Source organism: Zonotrichia leucophrys, chromosome 11 (assembly GCF_028769735.1).
Source record: "Zonotrichia leucophrys gambelii isolate GWCS_2022_RI chromosome 11, RI_Zleu_2.0, whole genome shotgun sequence".
Taxonomy (NCBI): domain Eukaryota; kingdom Metazoa; phylum Chordata; class Aves; order Passeriformes; family Passerellidae; genus Zonotrichia; species Zonotrichia leucophrys.
The window spans coordinates 4,682,273-4,703,577 of record NC_088181.1 but is presented as its reverse complement, the minus strand read 5'-3'; the positions used below and the strand labels follow the sequence as shown (position 1 = coordinate 4,703,577).

The 21,305-nt window shown below is 44.3% G+C and overlaps 1 protein-coding gene across 1 annotated transcript in view; it reads left to right on the top strand.

Moving 5' to 3' along the window:
- The window catches only part of CMIP (c-Maf inducing protein), a 130,423-nt gene that overhangs the window by 88,498 nt on the left and 20,620 nt on the right, over positions 1 to 21,305 (top strand). The window contains exons 4-10 of the mRNA XM_064723244.1: positions 6,793 to 6,954; positions 8,095 to 8,136; positions 10,732 to 10,794; positions 12,169 to 12,249; positions 15,464 to 15,567; positions 16,100 to 16,204; positions 16,943 to 17,296. Coding sequence (XP_064579314.1) covers positions 6,793 to 6,954; positions 8,095 to 8,136; positions 10,732 to 10,794; positions 12,169 to 12,249; positions 15,464 to 15,567; positions 16,100 to 16,204; positions 16,943 to 17,296 — 911 coding nt within the window. The remainder of the gene's footprint in view (positions 1 to 6,792; positions 6,955 to 8,094; positions 8,137 to 10,731; positions 10,795 to 12,168; positions 12,250 to 15,463; positions 15,568 to 16,099; positions 16,205 to 16,942; positions 17,297 to 21,305) is intronic.

Genomic DNA, 21,305 nt, shown 5'->3' with positions numbered 1-21,305 from the left:
TTTCATGATTTCATTTTTCTTCCTTTCCCTTGGGTAAAATATCCTTCCTGTTCCATCCTCTCATCCCCTATTGTTACTGAAGGATCTCTTTGCAGCAGTGTTGAGCACATCAGAGAGCAGAAGCCCAGAAGGATGGGCAGTCAGTTGACAGCTGTGTGCAAAGGAGGAGGATGGATATATATATATGTAGATAAGATATATAATATGCTTTGGGAGCAAGTTCTTCAGTGCATTAGTGTTGCAGCTGCCCAGTGTCATGCTGAGAGGTGACTGAGGAGCTGCCCTGTCACCCCCCTGTGTCCTGTGTCCACTTTGCACTTCTGGTTCCAGCAGGAATGCGTTCTGTGTCTGTCGCACGCCTTTAAAATTGTGTTTATTTCAGCATTCCTTTCCTTTGCAGTGGTGCTGTGCCAGTGGTACCTGAGCAAAGGACAAACCCTGTGCCTGGGGGAAGGGTCTGTGTGGTTGTTCCAGCTCGTGCATCAGTAACAGCTGAACCCACGTCAGCTTGCTGAACCCATTGAACTCTGGCTCTGGGAGATGTTGATGGATGGAGCTGACCTGGGCCTTGGGGGTTCTGGGAACAGATCTGACCTGAGCCTTGGGGGTTCTGGCAGCTCTGGAACAGATCTGACCTGAGCCCTGGAGGGTTCTTCTTGCCTGGCTTAGTGAGATCTGGAGACACTGATGAAAAAACCAGGTGAATCAGGGTAGACTGAAAAATGTGGTGGTAAGATGGGGAAGCAGAGCAAGAGGGTATCAGCATCCAAGCTGCCGCAGGCACAGGGCCTGCCAGTGGTGTTTCACCTTGGGGCACCAGGATCCAGCAATTGCCTTGGAGGCCTGAGGGTCAGAACACTTCAGTTCTGCGCTGTTCCTGGCTCGCCATATGACATCAAGGAAATCACCTTGGTTTTCGTGCTCTTTCTCTCCTTCTTGCTTTTAATCATGTAGACTGTGAGCTGCTCAGGGCAGAGAATGTCACTGGGTGAATTTACTCAGGTCACAGATTCACAGGTGCCAGTCTCAGTGTAATAAATAATGGTGATTTTACCAAGATCTTTTCTATGTGAGTTGGTGAAAAACAAAGTGTTATTTAGACTTTACTGAGTGAGAATCAGAAGAGCTTATCCTATAATATTTCCCTCCATTTCTCTGGCCTGTGGCAAGGAATTTTTGGGGAACTGAGCCTTGACCAAGGCAATTGCATTCAGAGAAGCAACTGAAGCAGAGAACTTGATGCACTTCAGCATTTTGCACCAGGTAGAATGAAATATGTAAAAAATGCTGTGACCTGAAAACATGGTGGCGAGCAAAAGTTTGCTGCTGCTGTTTCACAGCATATCTTTATTTTAGAGAGCAGCACATCTTTCTGTACAGAACTTTCAGAAGGTCAGGAAGAGTTTGATTACTGCAGCATGAGCAGTTTGAAGTCCCTGATTTAGAAAAGTTTCCATAATCTCATCCCAGTCCTTTGGCTGGATTGAGACTTTCTATGACTTAGTCCTTTCAGGTAAGTTTCTTTTTTTTTTTAATATTGGTAGATGTTGCAGGCAGGAACATAGTTCCAAAAGCTTTCAGTGGATTCAACTGGTGATTTAAGTCCATCTCTGACTTTCAGAGAAAATTCTATTTGCAGAAACTTAATGTTAGGTATTTTTCAGAATACTGTGAAGTGATACCTGCTAATATTAAAAGCAGAATATGGGTGTGGCCAACTTTAGGGATGCCATGCCCTCTTTGATTGCATGAAGATAATGAGTTAAAGGTCATACTAGCAGGTGATGCTGCAGAATACATGGTGCACCTGGGCTTTGTAGGATAGGCCAACATGTGTGTTGGACATCGCCAGCAGCTCTTCCTGTTCCTTGTTTGAACAAAATGTTCTGCTGCAGCGGAGAAAACCTTTCCAGAGTCTGCTCTCGGTGTTGTTTTTATCTTTGCAGATTTGCATCTAGCAGGAGGCACCTCCATTTTACATAAGCACTGTCAACATCCAGTGTAACACTAGCCCGTGTCACCGTCCCCGCAATGAGCTGGGGGGACCTTTGTGCGGGAGCCTGACCTTTTCCCTCTTGCTGGAGCTGCTCTCGTTGCTCAGCAAGAAATAAACAATTGCTGGCACCCACAGCCCTCCAGGGCAGTGCCCGTTCCTGCAGGAGCTGCAGCCTTGTCCTGTTCCTGCAGGAGCCCCAGCCTGTCCCATCCTGCAGGAGCCCCAGCCTGTCCCATCCTGCAGGAGCCCCAGCCTGTCCCATCCTGCAGGAGCTCCATCCTGTCCCATCCTGCAGGAGCTCCATCCTGTCCCATCCTGCAGGAGCCCCATCCTGTCCCATCCTGCAGGAGCTCCATCCTGTCCCATCCTGCAGGAGCTGCAGCCTTGTCCTGTTCCTGCAGGAGCCCCAGCCTGTCCCATCCTGCAGGAGCTGCAGCCTGTCCCATCCTGCAGGAGCCCCATCCTGTCCCATCCTGCAGGAGCCCCATCCTGTCCCGTTCCTGCAGGAGCCCCAGCCTGTCCCATTCCTCAGCAGATCCAGCCTGTCCCATCCTGCAGCAGATCCAGCCTGTCCCATCCTGCAGCAGATCCAACCTGTCCCATCCTGCAGGAGCCCCAGCCTGTCCCATCCTGCAGGAGATCCAGCCTGTCCCATCCTGCAGGAGCTGCGTCCTGTCCCATCCTGCAGGAGCCCCAGCCTGTCCCATCCTGCAGGAGCCCCAGCCTGTCCCATCCTGCAGGAGCCCCAACCTGTCCCATCCTGCTGAAGCCCTATCCTGTCCCATCCTGCTGGAGCCTCCCTGCTAAGGACTCAAGTGATCCTTTTCAGGCTGCATGTGGTCAAAAAGGGGAAGAGAGCTAGAATTTAGCAGGCTCTTCAGCATTAGGGATGGCCATTAATTTTCTTTATGTAATGAAATAGTATTTGCTGATGGGAAGACAGGTTCCCGAGAGTACAGAACGTTCTCTGGCTGGCAGTGGCAAAGCAAGGATGAAATTTTGTCATCAAAAAGGCTAACTTCATTTTTCCCTTTTTGGATCAGGTGTGGTCACTGCTTTAAGATGTTCCTAACATGAAAGGTCTTGCTAGGGCTGAACAAGGCAAATGTTCCATGCTGGCTGATTTTGTGCATTAGAGTCCATTTTTCTTAGCTGTTGACTACATCAGTATTATCATTCTTGCCCAAGAAAGTGGTGTATGAGCAAGGGCTACAAGATGAGGCTATTATAGGATAGAAAAATATAGGAAGACCTTACTTAAAAAAGCTGAGAGTTTCCTAGGCTCTCTTGAAGTTTCTGTTCACAGCAGTGTTCAAAGGCTTTTGATCACTGATGGCAAAAATTACTGCTTATAGATTTTTGTCACATTTCCTAGCTTAATAACTCTAGAAAAGTAATTTTTCATACATGGACTTCAGTTCCTTCCTCCTGTAAAAGAGGATTGAGACTTAGGTCTTGGAGTTTCTGCAAGACTTAATTAATTAGAGTGATTTGGGAATGAAGGATGCCCTGTCAGTGTCACTTATTCTCCTCATTCTGCTTCTTCTGGGTACTTAATAAATTCAGTGGTTTTGCATTTAAAGTCAGCATGGCAAGATTTTCGAGTGACACTGGCTGTGTGGCTCTGGCTGGTCAGTAACTAGGAGGGTCAAATTCCAAGTTGGCATATCTTATTTTCACTCACATAAATTTTCACAGGAGCTTTTAGTGAAATCCCCCTAGAAACTGGATTCCTACCCTGGTATTTTTTTTCCAGGCTATTAATGATAAATGTTGTGTGAATTTTTTTCAGCAACTTGGAGGCATCTTTTACAGCTACATCCAGGAGGAGTGAACCCCTGGACTGACATCCTTGTTCTCCATGTGGGTCTTTAGCAGGCAGCTTTGTTTTTCAGCTTGTGAGTGATTGTTGCTCCCTGCTCTGGAGCCAGCACAGGTAGAATGGAGCAGATGGCTCAGTGTTGCCTAAGTGCTTGCTGAGACACAGCAAATTGCTTCTGTAACCCACTGATAGGTTTCAGGCTTTAATTGAGGCTTTCAGCAAGGCGCTCAACAGTGAAAAGCATTCTGCTGAGAAAAACAGCACTGTAACCATGGCCAAAGGTTCAGGACAGCAGAGTTCAACCCTCCTGGGGATGGCTCCTCTATTTATTTATTTATTTGCTGCTGCTTTCCCACCATCATTCAAGACTCCTGTAATGCTGTTTGCAGGCTGCAGCTCAGCCTGTCAGTGCCACTCAGTCCTTTGTGCTGGAAACGTGCAGCACACACTGATAGGCTTGGATTCTGTGCTTGCAGCAGGCTTGGTGTGTCTGCAGGGGTGGCTGCCCCCTGATGCTCCCCTTGAGTCCCTGCCTGCCCTGAGCAGGAGCTTTGGCTGGTCCTCCCTGCATGGCAGTGGGTAAAGCTCCTGCTGTCCTCCTTCTGATGCACGTCAGCACCATCAGCATTCTGACTTTTAATGGACATCTCTGAAGGGGAAAGAAAACCTCCCTTCCTCCTCCCTCGCTCCAAGCAAGGCTGGATTTGACAGCAAAAGAAGGATATTTGTGGTGGAGTCGTCTGAGCAGCGTCCTGTTGGGCAAGAGCTCCCTTCAGCAGCTTCCCCTTGGGCTGGAGGAGCTGCTCTAAAATGAGTTGTAACTCACCCAAAAAGGGGCAGCCCAGAGAGGCAGGGATGCAAGAACCCAGTGGTCTAACTCTCACCCTCCCCCTGTCCCCGTGTTTTGTCAGCTTCTAATTCTGATTTGACTTCTTCATAGTACAGGGCCAAGAAATAGGTTTCAGCATTGGAAATTGTATCTCTTGAGCCAGCTTGGTTTAGTGTCCTCAATTAATCAGAAAGGAGTAGTTTCCAGTTTAGAAACTATCTAATTAGTCAGAAAGGAGTTGTTTCCAGTTAAAAAACCATCTGAGTGACTTTAAATTTAGTGCTGGAGTGGGTCTAACAAAAAGACCCTAAATAAAGGCACTACATGAATAAGAGAAATTAAATTCTATGGTTGAAGTTTCCTAAAGAGTCCAAGAAATCTGTGATCTAGAAGTAGTGCTGGTAGCTTAAAATCACTGTTGGATTCTCTCTGTCCCAAGGAGCTCAGAAGAACAAAGACTTTTGTGCAGTTTTGAAATCCCAGCCACATTTGATAATGTCTGCAGCATGTTTTTATGTTCCTTCAGCTTTTCAGTGGCTTAAAATGCACTGGAAGTGTGAACTAGACTGCCAATGTGCTTTTGTACTTGGCATGAATTTAATTAAAAAGATAATTGGATTGCTTTATCAGCCTTGACATGTCAGCCTAGTGCCACTCTCCTCTCCCCCTCTAACAGTGCTGACAAACCCAGTGCCTATGAAATCTGCATTTTTCTGCATTGTTCTCCTCTCCTGTGTTTCAGGTGGGGTTCAGAGGTGCCTGTTGGCTGCAGAGCAGTAGATCTGCTCCAGGCTGGGAAGGAAGTGGCTGATAAGCAGAGAGCTCAGGTGGTTCCTGCTGGGGCTGCCCTGGGCCAGCACGGGGGAAATGCCAGGAGCCACAGAGCTCCACAGCCAAGCAAAGCACACGGGCCCTGTGCAGAGTGTTACGCTCATGTACAGCCCAAAACGTGCAGCTGGAATCTGCCAAGCTGCACAACATGGGCAGTTTATGTGATTTTCATGGAAATGCTGATGAGGAATGTAAGATCCGTTTTTAGTGCAAAACTCTGATGTTTTCATGTAAACATGAGTGCCCAGCCAGTGCTGTTAAATAAACCTGAGCCTGTGTCCAGACTTCTCAACATCCCAGGCTCCTGCAGAGAGGGGAGTGGAAGGGAGTGTGAACTAAACACAAGTTGGGGCCCTGGCAGTTGCTGTCCCTCAGTGCACAGCTCCTTCCCTGCCTCTGGCACTGCCTCCACTCTTTGGACCCCCTCCTGGCTCTCATGTGCCCCTCATGTTGTTTTCAGACGTGATGTTTGAACCCTCATCATCATTTCCTTGAACTTGCAGAGTGCCACCAAGCCACCTCTGGGAATTTGGGTGGGTGGGTGGGCTTTCTCTAAAGATTGCTTTTCATAATATCAAGCAGCCTCTGTTCCATAGTTTGTGGTCACGTGGCTGCTGAGGTGTGAGAGTTGTCCTCTCTTATCCAGCTGGTCTGTGGATGGGGCAGTTGATGAAATAGCTTGGACATGGTCAGGGGCAGGCAGGGAACTGGAGCACATGGGATTAGACAATCAGGATGCTGTTCTTGAGGGTGGAAATGCTGTTGTGTGGAAGATTTGGAGACTTACAGGTTGACTTCTCTTACAGCTGGAAGGTGCCATCATGACTTTTCAGGCTTCTTCAAGACTGTCTATGAGATTTTTTTTTTTTTTTTGGTTTGGTAAAGTTGAAATGAATTCTGAATATGAATTCACATTCAGAATGAAGGATCTAGAAGTGTGATGTTTTGATGGCCTCTCTCTCTCTCCCCCCTTGCTCTTAAAAAGAACTTAAGCTTTAGAAACCATTCAATAGCAAGTATCTGTTGTTAGCCTGAGGAAGGTGTTTGTGAGAGGAGATGATGAAAAGAAAGAGGCTCTGGAGTTAAAAAACTCATTTTGAAATGAAAAGAATTATGGTTTCTCATTGCTTCCACAGAAGAAACTGGTTTAGGCATAAAAGGTTTTATTTTTCATTTAAATATTTCAAGTACAGTGTTTCAGCCACCAGAAAAGGCAAAACTCGGCATACAAAGCAGCTCCATGGGCAGTGGGAAGCACAGCTGCATTCAGGGTGTTTATGGTGGTGTCAGTGTGGCCTCTGACGTGTCTTGCAGAAGAAGATTTACAAGTACAAGAAGGTGCTGAGCAACCCCAGCCGCTGGGAGGTGGTGCTGAAGGAGATCCGGACGCTGGTGGACATGGCCCTGACGTCCCCGCTGCAGGACGACTCCATCCACCAGGCACCCCTGGAGATCGTCTCCAAGCTGCTCTCAGAGGTACCTCAGCAGGGCTCCTGCTGCTCTCGCATGAGAGACAAACAGTTAAAAGTTTGGGGGTGGGTTTTACTTTAACTTGGGCTGTCAAAATTCTGCCGGCGAGTCTGCTCGTGACTTCTGCTCACTTGAGTGGAGTTTGCACTTGCTGGGGAGAGGGAAAATTTGACCCATCTTACGTGGATTTCTGGAAACAAAACAAGCCCCATTTATCTTGTGTTTGTTGGTTTGGTTTTTGTGGTTGGTTGGTTTTTTGTTTCTTTGGTTTTTTAATTATCTACGGTAAATTTACATGGGTTTAACTCATGCCCTAAATCAGCGGTAAAGCTCCCTTTGACTTCTGTTCCATTGGCGTTGCTTCCCTGACCAATAATTTTTGTATCAATATATATACGCGCACCAATAAATGAATTGTGCAGCTATTTTATTTTTATTAATTCTGATAAAGAAAAGTGTATTTCTTCAGAGTTATCGATCTTCCTCCTATAACATCTGTTTCAAATATTTCACTTTTCATGGACAGGAATTGTAATGCCAAGCAGGCTTTTCTTGTCTTAGTTCCATGTGATAGCAGAAGGATTTGATATAAGAAAAAAAATCCCCTATTGTTTTTTTTTGCAGTAATCAAAAATCTTAGCAACTCACACCATTGTAACCTCTGGATGGATCATGCTGCTGGAAAAGAGCAAACTCTTCTGCATAGGTGGTAGCATAGGTGACTTCCAGTCAATTTATTGGCTTTTCCTGGTACTGTGTTCAAAGAAGGAATTTTGGGAAAACTGGCCACAAAAAAACCCCACCACAACAATCCTTTTAATAATTTTTGTAAAGACATAGAGCTTGTCCTAAGAAAACATTTTAAAGGAATGTATTGCTGGCTTTACTTTCTCAACTGATTGAGACCTCTGGCATCCTGGTGTTTGTGCTGAGCTGAAGGAGAAATGAGGGCTTGCTCCAGTCCTCACAGCAGGCACTGCACCACCTCCTTTAGGAGAATGATTTTAATGCCATGACTTTTATTCAGGAAATAAGCAATTGAGCCTTTCTTCTTGTGTCTGGTGGTAGCTGAGGACTGTGTGTGCTGATGTAACAGCTCAAGGGTGCTCTTGGCTCACTCATCTTTCTTCTATTCAACTCTTTCAGAACAACAACTTAACCACTCAAGACCACGAGAGCATTATTGTGGTGAGTACCTTTCTGTCAAAAGCTGAGGACAAATCTGTATTGTTTGATAACAGTTCTCTCAGTGCCTGTCTCTGCCCCAGTGAAGTAGGGCAAATGTGAAAGCCTTTCCACCAGTGCTGCTGAGCTTAGGCAGGAATGAAAACCATTTGTCTATTTTTTGTGTGGCTTTGTCATTTCTCTATTCTTATTTCATAGACGAATGACAATAAAGCTTTCTCATCAGCCTGTGTGAGAGAGCACAGCAGGCTGAGTGTTAACAGTCTCTCCAAATGGCCTCCTTAGGAGGCTACACAGCAATACCCATATCTGTATCTGTACTTTAAATAGTCCAACCCCATCATTTCCAGATGTGCCCTATAAAACCCTTAGGCTGAGTAGTTTCCTGAGGGGCTAATGCTACCATATACAGAATGTCTCCATTGCTGAGGGTATGTGAGCAAGGGATTGCTCTTGTGTCATTCCAGTTTAACTCCCTGCTAACTTATTTTCAAAAATATCCTCTTCAACTTTTTTTCTTTTTTGTAGGTCACATTTATTTAGCTGTAGAAATAAGTGAATCAAATGCAGCTCTGTTGCTTGTGAAACAAAGTATTAGAGAGGTGGAACTTGGTTCCTCATCACTGTGATTTAATTTAATTTTCTGGCAATTTCCAGGAGATTTTCACAGTAATCTAATCTAGAGCCTCCCCACCACCTGACTGTATCACATCTCTGTGACTCTTTCTGCAAAATGACAAGGTGGCAGGTAGCTGCTAGTAGGTGTTAATTGTGTTTAACTGCTGTTTAAGGTACCCTTCTAGCTGGAATCAAACAATGACATAAATCCCTGATGTAGCATTTACTTTTCTTTGCTGTAACTTTCATTTAACTCCAGTGCCAAGGGTAGTTCAGGCACCCAGTTACAACTAGGGGAATGATTTTAAAATAAAATATGAGAGGTGGCCCTGCTGTGAGCAGGGAAGGTGAGCCTGGTGGCCTCCAAAGGTCCTTTCAGCTCTGTTCTGGGTGATGGCTTCTCCAGCCCAGGTCCTGCCCTCGTGTAGGTTTGATTCCAAGCCATTAAGGAGCTGGCAGTTCCTGGGCATTCAGAGCTCACTGCCATTACCCAGATAACCCGGGCTATTCCTGGAAAGAATTGCTAATAGTGTGTGTTTATGCAGCATGTGGAAAGTACACAGTGCTTGGCCGTGCAGATGGGACCAGCTTTCCTTGTCTGGATGGTGCTGGGGCAGATCAATATCCCAATATCCCAGCCAATCCCCTCCTGCTCAGGATGGGACACACGTGTCACCACGGCTGGGCAACGTGGCACAGCACAAGGTGGCACAGCACAAGGTGGCACAGCACGTGGCTGCTTCTGGCAATTAACTCATGAGGAAAACCCTGGAAAGGTCCTGTCAGTCTGCCACACTGACCACAGAGGCAGAGCCATGACCTCTGCCTGTCTCTGTTGTTGTTATCCTGAAGCAAACAATCCCAAAGATGGGTTCAGGAAAGATCTTGAGCTCAGGTGTTGGATGGGGAGCAAGGATGTTCTGAGCTCTCCCAGCTGGATGGAGTGCTCTCTATCAATGCCCTGTGGCTGGGCCACCAGCAGAGGAGGAGTGACCAGTTGCAGAGGGATGGCACAGGATGATGAGTATCATAATTCTGACATGTAACCAAACAGAGCTTTGCAGTTTGCTTGGGTTTTGTTGTTAAAATTCACACTGATCTTGACCTCTATGAAAACACAGCTGCTGCAAGACTCGCAGGGCTGAGTAAGGAGATGAGAGGGAGAGCAAAAACCAAAGCAAAGCCTTAGTAAAGCCCCAGGTGCCATCCAGATAAAATATCTGGTGTTCAGTTGCTTAATACAGAATGTCCTGGCTGCTGTGTTTAGTGTTTTACGTGGGAATGGGTACTGGGAATCCCTGTAACTGAAGAGTGGAAAGGCCTGAAGGCACCACCACATAGAATATGTTATTCTGGTACCATTTTCTAGTTTACAAAGGAAGCAACAGCAGCATAAGTTCATTACCCCCTCAGTGGCAAGTATGACCTCCAGTGTGTTTACCCAGCATAAGCACATTGGTTTGTGCAGCAACAGAGGAATGCTTGATTTTGATAAATAGGTTCTTCCCAGGTAAGAGCAGTGCTAAGTTGCTTTTAGTGAGCTCTTTCTCACAAAAAATGTGCTTGAACTCATTCACAAAGGATATGTGTGTGTGGTGGTGTTCAGTTTTTTCTTTTAGGGAGATGTTCTAGCTGAAAAAGTGAGCCAGATTCATCCTTGCTTTATTACATCCTAAAGCAAAAAGGTCTGTTCCTGTTTCCATTTAAACCATTATAAATAGTGCACTCCATTGCCTGTTTTACATATTTACACTGATGTAGTTAAAAGCAGAGTTTTCCTGAGGATTCATAGCAGAGGTATGCTTGAGCTTACTTATAAAATAAACACATGGCCCACCTCTAATTTCTCTTTTTGATGCTTTTGTCCTTTTCTAAAGTGAGATTTTATGCCCCCAAGAAAAATACTTCCCTGCAATATGCTTTCTTCAGTTGCTACCTTGAAATTTAATTTTTCTCCTTTTTCTCCCTTTCTTTTTAAAGGCAATTGCACCTTTGCTGGAAAACAACCATCCTCCTCCTGACCTCTGTGAATTCTTCTGCAAGGTATCAGAACAGCTTTGCTTTCTCAAATCTCATAGTTGTATATGACTGCTGTTCTTTGAGTGGGGAGTTGTTTTTTTTCTGTAACTTCTTACCTCCTGCCCAGATTGAGTTGAGTTTTTGGTCAGCAGGCAAAGATACTGAAATGGTGAACAGCACCATTATGATAAATACCATCATATGCTTAGTATATCAGAGTGTTTTGTCCTGATACTGTGTGAGAGTTAAAATTTTGAGACTCCCACACCTCAGTCTGGGTACAAGAGATGTATCCTACTGCATGCTGTGTTGAGCTAATGCAGAAATCACTGCAGCCACTGTGTTCAGGTGTGTGTAACTCAGCCCTTATGGGTAATGGCAGTGGGAAGGTCATAAGGACTCATCCTCTTCTCTGGTAAATCCATGCTTGCTCTGCATTTTGTATTCTTTATCCATAAACTTCAGGGTACTTTGGATTGCAGACCTTGTGGATTTAAAAATACTGCTGTTCCTCAAGGCCTGTTTGAGTCTCAGTTTTGAGTCTGCTTAAATTTGCTTGCTGATGACTGGGTATGGATTTGTCAAACGTTCTGGGTGCTGCTTGTAATTCCCATCCAGAGTTATTCATCAGCTGCTTCTTCCTACAGAAACTGAGTCTTGCATTTTTATAAGCACTCTTAGGTCATCAGTAGCCTCAGACCTGATGCATTTTTATTCCTGATTTGGGATTTTTCGATTCTTTGATGTTTCTCAGAGATGGGCACCCAAGTGTCTGTAAATGTGTGCAATAGTTGAAGGAAGGGAAACAGGTTATGAACTTCCCAGAACAGAAGTGGACAGGGTACTGAGAAGGAGAATTTAGCTTCAAAATCAGCCCTGTCTTGAGCAGGGGGTTGGACCAGATGACTTTCAGAAGTCTTTCCCAACCTAAATTACTCTGACTGATACATGATGATTATATATTTCATCCTGTGATGGGAGAGTGGGTTGTTGGTACCTCCCAAGATCCACCACAGGTTTTCAGGCTGGATCCCAGAGAAAGGAGGTTTGTGGCATTACAGTGCCTGTGTGGTCATATCTTCCTACCCCCAGCCTCTTTCCTTTTAAAACTGTTGGCAATAAGACCCCAAAATGGTGCATTGCAGTGACTTTTGGGAATAATGGGGGAAAAGGAAGGGAATTTGCAGTTTGTGAGCTCCCATGGGAATCTTCTACTGGGTGCCAGCAAATCCATAGGAACGAGCAGCGTTATGGGTGCCTTAATCTCAGGAAAGATTAATTTAGCCCTTGAATTTTGCTAATGTTGGGGTAATCCGTGCCTGGGGTGTGGAGCCAGGGCGTGCCCATCTCCAGGGCTCCTGCAGCTCACAGGAACAGCTCACCTGTTGCTCCTTGCAGCACTGCCGAGAGCGCCCGCGGTCCATGGTGGTGATCGAGGTGTTCACCCCGGTGGTGCAGAGGATCCTCAAACACAACATGGTGAGTGCTCAGGGGGGCTCCAGCAGTCTGGGCAGGTTTTCCTGCCACACCTTCTGTGATCCTCTGCCTGTCATGCCTGTTGTATCTAAATGTGCCCCCCAAAGTGTGAGTGCTGTGTGTAATTGTGTGTCACTTCATCAGTGCAGAGCTAATAAGCTTTCAGTGGGATCCTCAAAAGCATCTGAGCAAAGCCGTGCTTTGAGGGATGTTTCTTTTGGCAGCATATGCAGCTCCAGCTCTTTCCCACCTGGCCCTTGGCTCCTTATTTATTCCCTGCATGCCATCTTTGCAGTTAAAACAGTTTAAAATCAAATAAAGAACAAAAGCAGAATGAGGACTTTGTTCATTTTGAGCTGAGCCCTCAACACTTTTTCTGTAAGACACCACCAGCCCTCTTGGTTTCCATTTTTCTTTAGGCCGTGTCCAGCAAGTTCTTACTTTGGTTTCCTGAATATCCTTATACTTTTCTACTCCTTTTCTACTGCTGTTCTTCCTTCTCATTACAGGATTTAGGTGCTCTATCATTTTATGACTGTTCTTACCCAGACTTTCTCTCTTCTCATTGCTGATCAATTCCTTGTCAGTATTTGAAATAAATGCCCTGCTTTGCTTTCCACCCTGTAGACCAGATTCCCCTCCCCCAAACTCTGAAAATGTTCTTACATGATCCATATTCCTTTCCTAATAGAGGTATTAGTATCTGGGTTATTTATCAGCTCTCCAGCTTTTGTGGCGTATTAAGTTTCCTGCCAATATTTTTAAGTTACATGAAGAAATCTTTCTTCACAATGCAGTGGCAAAGAATAACAAATAAGTAAAATAAAATATTTAAGGCAGTTGGTTTGGCTGTGATCTCAAGGATGAACCTCTGTAACTTCATAATCAACTTCTTTTCACTAACATATAACTTTAGAGACCATCTGTTATCATGCTGTGATTAGCATGAACCAGTAGAAAACAGTTCATATTTCTTATTTTTCCAATCATATTATTTATCTCCCGGAGTTTACAGAACTAGGTAGAGAGCCCAAGATGGCAAAAAGGTCATATTCCTGGCTCTGTGCCAGCACTATGCAGACATGTAAACATTTTTGAATATTCTGTAGTGTTCAGTGAAATATTCTGTAAATGTTATTCTTGGATTCCAGACTGATTTTTTTAAAGCATCCAGAGCTCTTGAGGGGTCTCAAATAAAATCTAAATGCATAGTGTAATGCTTGTATTTGGTTACCTTCAGAGAATTGGGTATATTTACCATACTTAACATTTGCAGATTGAAAATCAACATGTCTGCACCGCAGTGTGTAGTTGGAGAATTTATGGTGTCAGGTATTAATTGGAGTGGATTTGGGCACTTTACCACTCTCTGGGGACTTCTGTACTGAATAGTGCTTTAGAGAATGTGTGTGTGTGTGCACATAAATGAAGTTACTCTTCAGGGGGACACTAAACTCCATCCCCTGAGGAGGCCCCGTGCAGTCCCTGGGGCAGAGACTGAGCTGGCTCTTCCCACCTTTGCCTCCAGTTTCTTCTGTGGCCTTTGAAAATTCCCAACAAGTTTTGCTCCACAGTTTTCTACCTATAAAATGGGGAAAGAGTGTCTCGTTTATCTTTGATTTTAAGATCTCGAAAGAACCAGGATAGGTTTTTGTTTTGGTGATAATACTGGAGGAGTGGAGACAGTTGTGTGCTGAGTTATTTGAGGAGTGCTCAGCAGCCTCCCAAACCTTTGGGTTTCATCTGTTTGTAGGCTCAGCCAAAATGTTTGAATATAAACCCTTCTTTCTTTTTTTATTTTTTTTTTTTGAGCAAACAGTATTGGTGGTGTGTGTTGTTCTGTGCTTGGTATGTGATAGGGCATTATATTAAATTTTATTTTAGAGATCAGCAATGACATCCTCTTTATGATCTCCTGGACTTTGATTCCAGCTTCAGTCAGGACACATGGACAGGCTGAAAACTTTCATAAGCAAATTGCAATTGCAAAAGCTGTCTTGCAAGGCATGTTCATGAAATTAATCAAATGTTCTATGAAGCACACATGATCTCCTGCCCTTGGTTCAGGTTGCCAGAAGGAGCTGTTAAAAGTTTAATGATGCTAATTGTAATGATGTGGAATTGCCCACAGTCCCTTTGCTGGGTGAGGTTACCAGGCAGCCTTTCAGTACCAGCAGTGACATTTAGGGCTTGAAGGAGACATTGTTCAGTCTGAGCTTGTTTTCAAGTTTTTGGTCAAAAACTTACCAGGTGTTAATGCAGGCTGTGCTATAGAAGTGCCTGAAACCAAAATGAGTTAGCAGAAGGTTTCTGTGCTGGGAGTTTATCATCCCTTTTACAGACCACCACTAGTTCATTACCATTTATGGCATTTCTTTAACATTTCAGCTGCCATGTATTTTTTCCAGCATAGCATCCACAGGCAGCTGGTGGAGGAATAGCTGGGAGTGCTTGTTTGTCCTCAGTGGACCTTGTTCCCCACTTGGAAATTCAGCTCTGTAGTTCTGCAACACCTGTGTAATAAGGTTACACCTGTGTAAATGTGAGGAAATGTGCTGTGGAATAACACTCTCCAGACAGCAGAATTTACTCATTTCACATCTAAAAATAGCAGGTGATGTGAGGAGATGCAGGATTTCAGCTAGCAGGTGCCTCTCTGACTGCAGGATTTAAAGAAAGTGACTCTTGAGCTCACCTGTCAAATTCACAGCGTAGCTGGAGTAAAATCTGTGGAGGAAAAACTGATCTCTGGTTTTGTACTTGATTGCATATTGATAGCATGTCAAAATGATTTTTTCTAAAACCAGAATAGATACTCATGCCAGACATGGAAATATAATATTTTTTGGGTTTTATTTCTAAAAATCTGCAGTTAGGAGTGGAAGCAAAAGCGCCAAACAAAAAATGTATTTCAAAATCAAAATACTATGTGAAAAGTGCAGAAGAAATGTAAGTATAGGTGAGGTTTTTGAATTTTTAATTGTTTGTTTCATTATATAGACCTTTGTTTTCAAAGTGGGTATAAAGAGAAGAAAAGATTGGAAACGCTGTCATTATTAGTGGGACGAACATTATTTCAGTGTGCAGAGATGCTTTTCTCCTGAAGCTTGTCAGCATAATAGCAGTGTGAATTCAGTTGTTTGAGCTGGTTTCTTTTGCAAACCCACAGTTTTGATGTACATTCACCATCTTCACTGAGTCTCTCCTTCTTGGGCAGGATTTTGGGAAGTGCCCTCGGTTGCGGCTCTTTACTCAGGAGTACATTCTGTCTTTGAATGAGCTGAATGCTGGAATGGAGGTGGTGAAGAAGTTTATTCACAGGTTAGTTACATTTAATTTATGGTGTATTTCCAATCCTGTGTCCATGCTTTGGTGTGTTACTTCTGCCAACCCTCGCTGTTAACAGTAGCTGGTGCTTTTTGGTACTGGCAAACAGCAAATCAAAGCAAATTAATCAAGTCCATCCAGCAGTGTTGCTGAAGTCACTTTTTCAAAATACTAGTTCTCAGATAGGTCTGGGATTTTCTGCCTACTTCCACACTGCATGTATTCTTCATATACATTTAGATTCAAAGCCTCTGTAGAATGATTCAAATTAACTTTCAAGCTTATGCTTACTCAAGTGTGAGATTTTGGGAGGACTTTAAAGATACCACATAAATTAAATTGAATCATCAACCCTTGTTCATAAGTAGGGCCATTGGATCTAGAGGGTTAAAGTATCTCTCTGTTATAGCCCTTCTGAAGATCCCCCAAGGATGCCTGTCCAGGTCTGTCACCTCATTCTGTCTGACTGCTTTTGCCCACAGAAACCTTCCTTGCAATGAGATCATTCTTGTTTTTTCTTTTCCAGCATGCATGGTCCAACAGGACAATGCCCACATCCCAGGGTCCTGCCAAATCTTGTAGCTGTCTGCTTAGCTGCCATTTATTCCTGTTACGAGGAATTCATCAACAGGTCAGTGTGAATCCCCAGCCAGCCACGTGTTCTTCACAAACGGGATCAGTGTGAGATGGGTGTGCTGGAAAACCTGAGAGAAGCTGAACCTTCCTTCCCTGGTACTCACCAAGGGGTGAGACCTTGAATTAGGGGCTGTGTGTAAATCCCTGTGTATCTGCAGCTTTGAACTCGAGCTGGTTTCACAACTGTCTTGGTTATTGTGGAAAATCTGATTCCTCACACGCCGCAGTTCTTGACACACGAGCCAGTTTCCAGTAGACACTGAGGGTTCCCCTCTGCTAGGTTTCCTGTTTGTTTATGCCTATCTGACTTTCCTCATGGTAGAGCACGGACAGGGGCTGCTCAGTGTCCAACACAAATTCCAGACACGAGGGCTGCAGACAAATGTCTGGGCATGTACTATAGCCAGAGACATACTTGGGCATGGATTCTGTTACAGCTTTGCACAACTTGGACAGGAAAGTTCACCTTTAGACTAAACTGGTCTGTCAATTAGAGTAATGGAAAGCTCAAGTCTTTGTCAAATAGGGGCTGCAGAACAGTCTTATTGGAGCCTTTTAATGTTTTTAATTGATTTCAGTAATCCGATTGCACAGAGGAAAGCCATCCGCTGGGCTGGGGTGAAATGTAGTGGGAAATTGCAAAAAATTGTGGCTTCTCAGTGTTGCACTCTCTCTCCTGCTCCCTGCTGGTTTGTCTGCCTACTGAAATGATTTGTTTCTTTGTGAAATCCAGTCGGGACAACTCGCCAAGCCTGAAGGAAATTCGGAACGGCTGCCAGCAGCAGTGCGACCGAAAGCCCAACCTCCCCCTGCGCCTTCTCCACACGAGCCCTGACCTGGTCTCTCAGGAGGCCACCCTGACTGAATCCCGCCTCAAACCAGTCATTGTCACCTCCAACGAGATCCACGTGGAGGTGGAGCGCAACAACACGGCCAACCAGAAGATGACGGCCGGCGTTGGCAACGACAGCGAGCCCAACCTCATCGACTGCCTGATGGTCAGCCCCACCTGCAGCACCATCAGCATCGAGCTGAGCCCCCAGGCTGACAGGATCCTGGGCTGCTACGTGGAGATCCTCAAGATGCTGTGAGTGACTGTTCTGAGCAGCTTTTACAACAGTGTCATCCTAACAATGCTGAGGGGGGGCTTTTCCCACAGGCCTGTTGTCTTCAACATCTGTGGTGAGCCAGCACGTGGTTGTAAATCTTAACTCCAGCTCTGGAGAGTCCAGCCTTTGAAAGAGGCATCTGGCACTGCCAAGATGTTCTAAAAATAGCAGTAGGAAGATGGAAATGGAAAGCTTATTTGTACATTGAGCCTCAGGCATTTTACAGAAGACGGGATGTTGGTGCCAGTGGTTTCTGTTTTTGTTCTTGCCCACCAAAAATAAATAAAGAAAACCCATTTGTCTCCTCCAGGGCTCTTGGGATTGCCTGAGACAGAGCTAGAAAAGGCAGGTCTGTGGTAGGTTCAGTGCTTGTGCAGTGATAGGCAGCACCATTGCCCTGACTTTAGCAGGAGTTGGATATTGTCATTGTTTTTCACTTAAAAATTCTCCTTTCTTGTGCTTGTAGAAGTTTTATGACTTATTCAGATTTGCTTTTGTTAGAGTAGAGTTTCTCTCCAGTTGATTTGGTACAGTGGACCTGTATTAGTTCCTAGGTCTTCAAATAGTCTTTCCACCACAAAATGGTGGCAGGGTGGTTCCTGGCAGGCAAATCTCCTGAATATCTTAAACAGGAATACAAAGGAAAATGTTCTTCAGGAAAAGCTTGGTTTTCTCTGGATGAATGAATGAAAAGGAATAACAGAAAAGGTGGACTGCAGAATGGGAGCTTGTAATAGAAGTGCAGTAAAACAACTTTGTTGACTTTGACAGCTAGCTCTGATACTGAGTTGCAGTATGTTTTGTGGCAAACTGTTAAACTTCTACATTAATTATTTTTAAACAGTGTAAGGCCTAATGAAGTCATAGTTGAACTTTCTAGAATCCAAGACATGGTTGAAATCTGGGCTCTGCTGTAAACCATGAGCATGTGCCTACACTGCAGACAATTGCACATCTGGGTGTACACTCCCAAGGAATAACATGAAGTCAAACTGCTGTGGTGGAGGATTTCGTGAAGGTTTTTGTCACACATTTTCATTTTTTTCCAAAATACATGGTAGAAATTTGCAGCATCACTCTTCCACTCACTACACAGCTGACTTGCAATTACTTAAACACTCATTCAAAACTGAGGACAGGACAAGTGAATACCAGATACTGTTCCCATTAGATTCTTGAGCAGGAAGTTGCTTTGAAGGCTAATTATTTATATTTTTTTCCCCCCGTGGCCTAGGTTCTTCTGCCTTTAAAAATGATTGCATTAAAAAAAGCACAGCATCTGAGTTTGCTTCATCTGGGGGCTTTTGAGTGTGCACTCACCCAGGTGCTCCATCAAACACGTCGTGTATTTATTCCTGTCCCCTTGACTCTCCCTGTTTTCCATAAACACTGAGCACTCTCCCAGTCCTGATGCTGGTTTGGATGCTGACTCACTAAGCATTGACGGTTTTGGTTTCATCATGCAGCTGACACACACTTATAAACAAATTCACAAATGGGCATGTTCTTCCTCACAGTCTCTCCACTTTTAAACATTTGATGTGCCAGCTCCCAATTCCCATTGAATTTGCTAAGCAATGAACTCGTTTCACTCCATACCTTAAAATAATCTATTTTTTGAGTGCATTTCCTGTCTTTTTAAAAATCAAGTTGTTCAACAGCAGCAGTGAAAATGGGATTGTGTTACTGTTAGAGGTGTTGTAGGTGTGGGGCAGCTTTGGGCCCTTCTTCTGCCTGTACAGCAGGGATTCTGAGAGGTGAAACCCAGAGGATGTGCACAGTGAGGGACCAGTGGTAACACAAAACTGGTCCAACTCTCCTCAGAGTGCCCTGCCAGAGCCCACACCCTGCTTGGGAAATCACAGCCTGTGAGAATACAGGGCAGCTCCTAAGGCAGAGCTCTGGCTGTAGCTCCCCTCGTTGGAGTTCCCTTCCATTCCTGTTCATCCCCTGATTTTTTTGGGTGCCTGGAAGCAGCAATGCAGAATCTGCTTGCTCCTCATTCTGCCACTGGCTCACTGGGAGGTCTCAGATAAGTCACTTTTAGGTGCCTCATTTTCCTTATTTGTAAAATACAAGTAAAGATTTTCAATGTTGTTTTTTTTTAAATGCTGAAACCAGTGATGGAAAAGCATTTTAAAAGGACTTGTAGTTATTACCAAAAATAGAAGATAATGCTGTTGTGATGCTGATTACTTTCATGCTCTGACTCTTCCTGAACAAAGGGTTTCTGTTGCATGAAATACTATTACTGTACTTTGAAAATCTGAGAATATGAAGAAAGAGAGTTGAAGAACATGCCAGTAGGAAGAAAACATTAATTATAAAACAACTGCTATCCAGGAGCTGAACTCTCAGCGGGCTTTCAGTAAAATAATGTTCTTATTAGTAACAATGGTAAGCCAAACATAAATAAGTTGCTTAGCATTGAGTTTGATTGTTCTTTTAGGTGTCTGACTCAGTATCATCATCAAAACAGGAGAGTCACCAGCGATGATATCTTTTTTACATAATTAACTTAGGGCAGCAGGGAGTAATTTATTTAAGCAAATTTTAATTATTGGAAGTCTAGCAAATAAGAATTCTCAACAGTAGCTTCAACAGAGGACATTTTATTGTTCACCTGACTCTTGCACAGTGCTTGCATTTTGGGGGAAACCCTCACTTCTAATATTGATGAAGATGTGATTTAACAATCACTGTAATGCTTCACTTTTTGCACAGAAAGCTGAAAGGGCAGTTTAGAAAGTTCGTCTGTGGGGCTCTTACAGCACCTAGAACATCTTTGACCTTTTTTCTGATGTAGTTGAGTAACAAAACACAACTGTTGCGTACTAAAGGAAAATAGAAAATTGTGATTTTGAAGATGCTGGCAGATGACCCAAAGTCTGGGCAGATTTTAAAGGAGACACAGTCTCTAGGGTAACATAGTGTTTTGGTCCTGCACTCAAAAGTGGATCAGACTTCTGTGCCAATATTCTGTAACTCATTCTAGACTCTGATAGTGTTACTGACACCAGCCAGTGCCTCCTTAGTGCTACAAGTCTTGAACTGGTGTGTAGAAAATTCACTAAATTAACTGAAAAATTTCTGTTCATCATATTAAATTAGAGGCTTTGATGATGGCTCAGCATTGCCCAGCTCCTATTTGCATGTAAATGTTCCCATGCATTTGGAAATGTCTTGTACAGCCAGACATGTGCTTGAACAGGACAACCATGGTTAAAGAAAGTTGCAGAAGAAGGGGCTGTGTGTCCACTCCTTGGGCTGGAGAACTTTAAAGTTTTCTTTCACCTGAAGAATCCCACTGGGTACAGGGGATGGGGACACATTTAAACTGTCTGCAGTGAAATCTAGGTCAATTGGTTGTGGGAACAGGCCCCTCTTGGGGAGCTCTGTTGGTGTTGTATCATAAACTGTTACCCTTTGTCTGTGTTGTTTTTTGTTTCCATGGCTCCTTCAGTGGCAAGGGTCCATCCAGATGTCCAGACACTTGTACCCCTCTCTGGGGCCAGTGTCACAACCTCTTTTGGGCAACCTTGTGTTGCTGTTTCCTGATGCTTCCATGCCAGCTGTGAGCAGTGCAGCCCATTTCTGTTCTCAGCAGTCAGGGCAGAACCTTTCTAGGGTCTTTCAATGGTGCTGAGTTTTCTTCTTTTGAAAAAGCCAAACAAGCCCATCTCAAAAGAAGGCTGAGCATGAAAAGGCACCTCAGTGTTTTGCAGATAGCAGGTTTGTGCCTTGTATTGACAAGGGGTCTGATGAGGCTTTTTCTCAGCCTGCCCTGACACCCTGAGCTAAACCTGATGTTGTACAATTCAGGGAACTGAACCTAGAGCCAGGGAAAGAAGGGATCATGTCTAGGGTATGGTCATATTATCTGATGACAGAGGTTACCTTTTCAATCTGCTCAGTGTGGAGAACAAGCTGCTTCCAAGTAGTTGCTCTTGTCTCTTCACTACCCCCAAACCCCAAGGACTTGGGGCT